At 39.4% G+C, this 7,958-nt stretch overlaps 1 protein-coding gene across 1 annotated transcript; it reads right to left on the bottom strand.

Annotated features, from left to right (window-relative positions):
* Positions 1-540: 540 nt before the first annotated feature.
* DYNLT3 (dynein light chain Tctex-type 3) lies at positions 541-7,502 on the bottom strand. Its single transcript, XM_068686563.1, has 5 exons — positions 7,364-7,502; positions 6,901-6,942; positions 5,025-5,148; positions 3,974-4,051; positions 541-2,864 (listed from the first exon to the last, which is right to left on the bottom strand). The coding sequence occupies exons 1-5, from the start codon at positions 7,391-7,393 to the stop codon at positions 2,788-2,790; spliced, it is 351 nt and encodes a 116-aa protein (XP_068542664.1). The 5' UTR covers positions 7,394-7,502; the 3' UTR covers positions 541-2,787.
* Between the last annotated feature and the right edge of the window lie 456 nt (positions 7,503-7,958).

Here is a 7,958-nt window from a genome sequence, read left to right as displayed (position 1 = left end):
CCTGTGATTGCAAGAACTAAGGAAAACATTGTACTGATAGAAAGCACTATTGAAATATTATTGCACTTTTTCATATTCTACAATCCAGAATTTTATCCTTGAAAACAAACTGCTTGGAAAAATCTACTGGGAAAGCACTGGTGGTCAGAATTCATTTTGAGAGTTACATTAAATACAAGTAGTTGTTTGTAAAAACAGATGATAGGGGAACAGAAAGACAGAAAATTAGTTAAATTTGCTAGAGTATGATGCAGAATGCAAGTACTTTTCCCAGTGTTTCATAATAATCTTTCTGGACTAACAAAAACTGTAACTTGCATCATAATGCCAAACAGTACAAGGAATCAGTATGATCAGAGAAGAGACGTGGGAAATGAATCCAAGTTTGGGAATTAGCCTTTGATTAGTCTTCTCTCTAAAATGCTCACAAAACTTGAATAAATTTTCCAAGTTCTCACTATTGTATAAAAGTGAAGGAAAGTAAGAGAAATACTGTTCTCAGTTGCTATTTGTATTGATCAAGCACACATGAGGCAAAAATACAACTAAGGCAAATCTTTATTTGTTTTTGGTAGAAAGAAAAATGAAGCAGTCTTACAGTTAAGCAGTATTTTCCAAGTTTTTTTTCTCAGTGGAAACTTCACCAAGTCTCATTGAACTGATAGCCTTGCTCAGTGCATCGTATTTTCAAGAAAAGCAAAGACACCAAAAGAGTTATGAACAGCTATTTGGAATATTCCTTCTAACCATGGCACCCATTGAACGGGGATAACAACCACTACTATTTTTTACTCGCTCATATCTTATGCTGCATCAAACCTACCAAAGCTTGTTCCAGCTGCTACTCCACTTATATTTTCCACTTTGTGCAATCCCAAACATCAGTGAAACTCTGTCCCCATCCCTAGAAGTGTTCAAGGCCAGGCTGGATGGGGCTTTGGGCAACCTGGTCTAACGGAAGGCATCCCTGCCAATGGCAGGGGGATGGAATTAGATGATCTTTATGGTCCCTTCCAACCCACACAATTCTATGATTTTTGTCAGTTTCACAACTCAGCTCTTAAAAGTCAGGATCTAGTTCAGAAACTGTTATCCTCACCTAAATAATGTTGAACTACTACGCACCTGAAGGTCAGTACAACATACATACACATCTTTGCACTACACCTGCCTGTAAGGCAAAGGCAATGTTACAGTGCTTAGTTTCACTTGCACTTAGGTAAAAGCAGAATTCTATTTGTCTGCAAAGCAAGAGATTTTGAACAGCATTGTACATTACACCTACATGTTCCTTCTACTTGTACTAGCTATGTGTATACACAGTTTAAGCAATGGCATAGTTTTCAGTTTGTTCTTTGTACAGGACACTTGCTACATGTCCTCATAGTCAGTTATCAGAAAAACAAACAAAACTGTGTAATAGTGCTTTAATACTCATTTGTTAAAATTGCAGCCTTACAGTAGTTGTAGGTAGTCACCAGTCTCTTCCAAAGACATGCAGTAAGAAAGAAAACATTCTATCCTTGAGCAGCATCTGATAAAACAATGTAGCTGCCACTTAGTGGCAGCAATCATTTAGGCATTTTTGGTGTTGATACATCTTTATCATATAACTTGTGCATTAATCAACAAAAAGGTAGGCCCCAATCCAGCAAATACTTGTGTGTGCAAATGCTTTCCTTCCATGTGGAATAGTTCAAGTTAAAACTCATCCAATGAGCAAAGACCTTGCATAAATCTTTATAGGATGGGAAATCTTAGTGCTTAAAACTGAACTGTATTTTTTCATAGGATTAAGGTCTGATTCTAGATTCAGGGAATATAGGAGATACTCCTATAAAGGGCAGATATGTTGCTTCAAGATAAATGGTCTCAAAGGTAACAGGAGCCTCTACAAATGTGTGTGCCTTCTCTTTGAACAACTTACTCCTACTCGGAGAAACATGGGCCCAGTCTTACTGCCCCAGCTCCTGGCTACTCTTGCATTGCAGGAGGAATCAATAAAGTGCTTGTCACAAATTTGTACTCATGGAATAAAATCAGATACAAGTCTTTTCAGAATGCTTTAGGAAGTAATTCTGAGTTCAGTGCTAATGTCTGACCCATGACATTCCCTGAACTGACAATAAATATGATCTTCATTCTGAAGGAAAACTGGAATTCTAGTTAGGCCCAGGTATATTGCACCTTTGCCCTAGTGAAGTCATCCTCTGTCTCAAGGGGAAAAGCTCTAACGGATCTAATTTCAATGTAGAAGCTCACACTTGACTGAAGTGCGATGCTTGTGCAATTTCAGAAGCACCAGCACCCAACATGACAGTTAGCTTTGTTTAACCAGACACGAAGCGCTGATACTGGTTACAGCACATGCACTCAGAGTTGTGTTCATAATTTGTTCCCAAATGCACCACAATCCCGAGAGGTCCTGCTTGCCCTTTGACCTTTTCTTTGATTAGATATTTTATGTTCCTCTTGAATAAAGTGTCTTTGATATTAGCTTTGATATAAATTCTATTGATCTTTGTGGCATCTTCTTATTAATATATTTCTGAATATTTAAATTATTAAACTTGCTTTCTCTATATATAAATATTTTTTTGCTTGATTTCAGATAATTAATCTATGAGAACTGGCTAAGACTATGCTCTCTGTAGAGAAGTTCCATTTGCTACAACTCCTCATAAAGAAAAAAATAAAAATATAACTGTCTGAAATATTTTGCCATGTGTTTGGAACTTTTTTTTTTTTTAAAGGCTTCGGTGTTGCTTGTTTTTATCTTCCAGTCAGCTACAGGATAATAGCAACAGCAAACACATTCACAATGCAGTTCATTGTTCGGTTTTCCCATCTCACTGTACAAGTTCCTAAAAGAGATTATTACAAAAAAAATAAATAAAATAATTCCAGTCTCTTTATTATATTCATTTTACCTCTAAGTAATCTAAGTCAAATTAGTACAAATAATTCAGCCATGATTTAAAGTGATTACAACTATGTCATCATGGCTATAAGCAGACTAAATTCCTCAAAACATTTTCATTTACTTGGACATTGATTACTACCTAACGTGAGCCTCAAAACAATTTGAGAGAACCAAACTATCTCAGTATCTCTTTTAAAAAGCTGGATTTGCAAAAATCCTTGAAAATCTGATATTGAAATTGTCAAGATAATCTCACAAAAAATCAAGAGGAAAAGTCTGGATCCAATACATTCTAGTTTATTTACTTTCTGTATTTTTCCTCTTATTTCAATGTATATCAATTATCAACATATCTTAGCTTTACAAACCAAGAAAACATGAAGATTAAACTACTTGTTCACATAATTTCACTCAATGATTTTTGTTTTAACCACAGTTGACTTTCCAATTCAATCTCTATTTTTAAGTTATATATTGGTATCCTCTTCTAAACAGACCATTCTGAGTCTATGACAGACAGAAGACTATTTTAATCTATTTTCCTCATGATACCCTGAACCTGGGAAAAATGCATTTAGAACTATTTTAGATACACTGAAGAGCATCAAAAGCCTATAAACTGCCTGATAGTTAGGCAGTTGAAACACACACTGTAGTTAAACTTTTTTTTTTAAACCAACTTCTGTTCTCCTTCAGAGTAGCACTGTGTTTACAGCAGTCAGATATGTTTAGGACTACATGCTTACATTTACCTTGAACATTTTATTGCCTCTTCAACTGATCTACAATTACTGAAGAGATTTTTTTTTTGGTTTGTTTCACAATGAAGGCATTTCTACATTTGCTTCATACCATCTGCAAAGCAGTCACTCCTAATGCAAGCGCTGATTGTTAACAAAACATTTCCCCTGGGATCGTAAACAAGGGTCTAGTTCTGGAAGCTACTGCTTCTGTAAACACTCTTCCAAAACATTCAGCTGAACTATTACAGTTGAGCAACAGGTAGCATTTCTTTTGCCACAACTTTTTCATCTGAGTGAGGAAGCTTACCATCAGTTGTGGTATCCCAGAAGCATGAGCTTGCTGTGTGTAGACCAGCTCCACTCCTCTGCATCACTGCACAGGTTACTGAAAAACACAGTCACAAAATCAGGACTTTAAAGCAGAAGAGATGAATTATTTACAATTTCAAGCTCACACTATGATTTTAAATGACTGGCAGGCAGCATTCAGCTAAGTCAACACCTATTTTGACAATTCTGTCACTCCCAATGTTCTCCTCAAGAACTTGGTATTCATTTCGTGATTATCTTTACTCATATAAAGACAATAGCTTTAACAAAATGCTTCTTAATAGGATTATGCTTTTTATCTTTTAAACTGCTTAGACATGGCTCATGTCAGGTGTGCCTCAGAACTGGATTGCATGTGCTGTCCTCACAGGTACAACAGAAGTCACACCTGATGAGAATTGTTTCCCAAAATTACTTTTGTCTGTTCTCTGAAACCACGCTCCAGTGATAAAGCATTTCTAAACTGACCTCTAATTGTTGTAAAACCAATGACAGTCTGAATTCATGACTTTCAAAACCAAAACACAGGGCAAACTTTTGCTATTATATCAACACTCCAAAAAAGGACCAGAGCATTTTGAACCTGCAATTATCTCAATTTCTCTTCTGTGGAAATGCATATAAAAATAATGGCACATGAAGTACCTTACAGAACTGAAAATCTTTTAAATATCTGTATTTTTAAGAAGCTTAATCACATTAAAATTAACTGAAGATAAAGCAATTATTTCCTGAACTGATACCAAAATACTGATATAATTGTTCTGGGGTTGCTTAAGAGTCAGGGAAGACCATGTAACACCTTAGCATCTTCTGTGCTAAGTGTTGACAGCATCCTTAGCACAAATAAAACCGCTGTAGTTTTACCACAGCAATTAGTAAAAATCTGTATAACAGAAGAGTTCAAGTATCTGCTCTTTGTTTACAGGTTATGTTATTTATTGAATATAGCACTACATTGGAACAAACCTTTCCACAATTACTGACTGTGATTGTATGGGGATAAAAGTATGGTTACTTCTACTTACCAATGTACTTGTATGTTTTCCCAAGCTTTACCAAATGTGTCAGCGACTGTTCTACTATAGCTGCAGTCCACTGGTTGACTTTGTTGTGATTATAATCTGCCTTGCCTAAGACACTTTCTATGCACTGTAATAGAGAAAAAAAAAAGTTACAGTAAATATATGATACTTAAAAACGTAAAGGTTTAAAAGGCCTCACATAATCCGAGAATTTTATCTGGCAATTGGATTACTTTAAATCACTTCAGCTCATCACGTATCAGTTACTGAATGGGAAGTAAAATGAGCCTTCTTGGAAAATTATTTTTAATATATATTTACTACATTATTACGTGGAGAAAAATGAGGCTCTGACTGAAAATTTTGTGTAGGAAAGACCTCAGCCATATGCTTTAAGTGCCAAGTTAAGCCACTGGATCCATTTACCGATGAAAATACCAACACATTCCACCATTCTCAATGACTGCCTATTCCAGCTCAGCTTTCAGATGCTGCTGTAATGGAAATTGTACTACCCTAATCAATAATGTCACTAGGGCAGGCCAACCTGTCTGAGTCTCTAAGCAATATACTTGCTTAAACTTAAAGTGACCAAACAACAGAATACCTGCACTATAAATGTAACTCTTAAATTTCATTCTTTACTCCTAAAGAAATTCAGAATTACACGCTGGTGGAAAATGAATTTCTCAATATGAAAGTGTAAAGAAATGTACATCTGTAATAGGTATGTAAAATACAACTATGTTCTCCTTTGATTCAGTAGCATAAATCGTGTGCATTCACCACCCACTAACAGGCTGTGTAAGAGATTTGTGCCTCAGATCCCACAAACCTCAATTAATTCTGATCACATTGTATAAAGCTAGACAATGACTCAATGGAAACAAACATAGAGCAGAAGGTAAGAGAGGAACAAGGATGCTTAGTGATCCCTTCAGGTATTTTGGTCTTTTCCAGAAATGTATCCAATGCCAGAACTCTCCAGCTCCAGTTAAGCCTTAAATCAGAGGTACAAACACTTGGCTTTACTCCCAGCATCAGATGTAAAAATAAAGAGAACCTGTCTGGCCTTTCAAGGCAGGGACAGTTATATAAGGGGTTGAACTGTCATTTACCTGACATCTAAGAGCTTGCTGTTATGACCTGGAGCAGCTCTAGAAATACAATCCTTTCCTTTCCTGACAGGGCAGGTAGGAAAGGACCTGCAGGGTCCCTCTAGAAATTTCTTTATAAAAATGGTATTTCCCTGTAAAACCTGACAATCATCTGTATGCCAAGGGCTCTTCATTACTCACTTTCTAGTTACCTGGCATTTATTTTGGACCATCAGGCTACTCATTCTCAGCCTGCTCTTTTCGTGTAAAAATATATATATTTTTTAAATTGATAGTTAACAACCTCATGTAGACCAACCTGTTGCTCAAGCCAAGGCTAAACTTCCAAGTTTCAGCAGGTTGATGAGGCTTTGTCCAGTCACGTTTTTATAGTATCTAAGGATGGAGACTTCACAAGCTCTCTGCATCCTGCCCTAGTGATTATCTACTCTCTAGCTGGATAAAGGAAAAAAAAAATATAATAAATTTCCCCATGCAACCTGTGGCTGTCATCCCTTGTCTTTCCAATGTAATGCAAATTGTTTCTCCCTTCTCTCTGCCACCTTCTCCCCACTAGGTAGTTGGGGATGGTAACTAGATGAAGCTTAAAGCAGTTCCAAATGAAGCTCTGCATAATTTGGTATTAATAGTAGTTTATGTTTTGTGTAAACTTGAATTTATCTGGTGTGGTTAATTGACAGTTTCTCTTTTCACTGTATTGCGAAGTAAGGGAAAGAGTCTCTTTGAAATCACAACATGTTGGTTAAATGGCTAACACCTACCTCCTTAACTATGTTGTGGGCCTCGTCAGCGTTGAAGATCATCTGTAACAGAATTTAATTATTTTTTATTTCTGACAGAGAAGAAAACACATAATGCAGTTTTAAAGCCCCACTTTAGTCCCAGCACTACACGCCTGTTATTTACCGTTGTTTTGCCAGCGACCTTTGAGTGGGTCCAAAAAACCCGGTCCTCAGCGTGCCCACAAACCACTTGATTTTGCGCTTCCCACGGAGATTAAAGACCACCACTGCCTATGCCATATGTCAGGATATTCCCCAAAACAAGAAGTTAGGTGGCAAACCGGGCGAGGGCAGAAGCCTCAGGGCCAGAGCGGCCGTAATGGAGGCGGGCGGCTGCAGAGAGGCGAGAGGGGACCCCCGGCAGGGCAGCCCCAGCCCCCAGCCGGCACGGGCAGGGCCGAGCCGAAGCCCCAGCCCCGAGCCCCGGCAGGGGGACCCCTACCTCGTCGTTGTGGGGGTGAAAGTCCTCCATGGCCCCGGCACAGGCGGCGGCTGTTCCGGCGGCGGCGGCTCCTCCGCGTCCTGCGCGGCTCCGCCTCGGCGGGGCGGTGCCGGCGACGCCATGAGGCGGGCGGCGGGGGGCGCTGCGGGGCCGGCGGCATGGCGGGGCGGGGCGGGGACAGGGCCTGAGGCGGCTGAGGGGCTGCAGGGGCACTGCGTGGGCCAGTTGGAGCTGTCCTGCTCTGTCCTGCCCTCCCATGACATATCACGACATATCATAACATATCATGCCCTGCTCTGCCCTTCCCTGCCCTGCCCGGCTCTGTCCCCGGCGGCCATACAGGGTGGCAGCGTGCCTCATCCTGGTGCCCTCACCATAAAGGCGGTGAAATACTTGTTCCTAGCTCTAATATTGTATATATTATATCCCCCTTGTGGTGAACATAAGGAGCTCGAGGCACAGGGCATGCAACAGGAGAAGTTCCTGCTGAGGAGCAATCGTGTTTTTATGCCCCCTCCCTGTTTGTGGATCAGTGCAAAGTGTCTGACACAAAGCTGTCAGTACGTTTTAGTAATGGTGACTTGCAATAAGCGGG

The sequence above is a fragment of the Anas acuta genome, chromosome 1, assembly GCF_963932015.1.
Source record: "Anas acuta chromosome 1, bAnaAcu1.1, whole genome shotgun sequence".
Taxonomy (NCBI): Eukaryota; Metazoa; Chordata; class Aves; order Anseriformes; family Anatidae; genus Anas; species Anas acuta.
This window is presented reverse-complemented; position numbering and strand designations above follow the sequence as displayed.

Coding starts and splice junctions, on each gene's coding strand:
- DYNLT3 (XM_068686563.1), bottom strand. CDS start 7,393: ATGGAGGACTTTCACCCCCACAACGACGAG. Junction 4,052..5,024: donor GAAAACATACAAGTACATTG/GTAAGTAGAAGT, acceptor TGTGTTTTTCAG/TAACCTGTGCAGTGATGCAG. Junction 2,865..3,973: donor CTGGGATACCACAACTGATG/GTAAGCTTCCTC, acceptor AATCTCTTTTAG/GAACTTGTACAGTGAGATGG.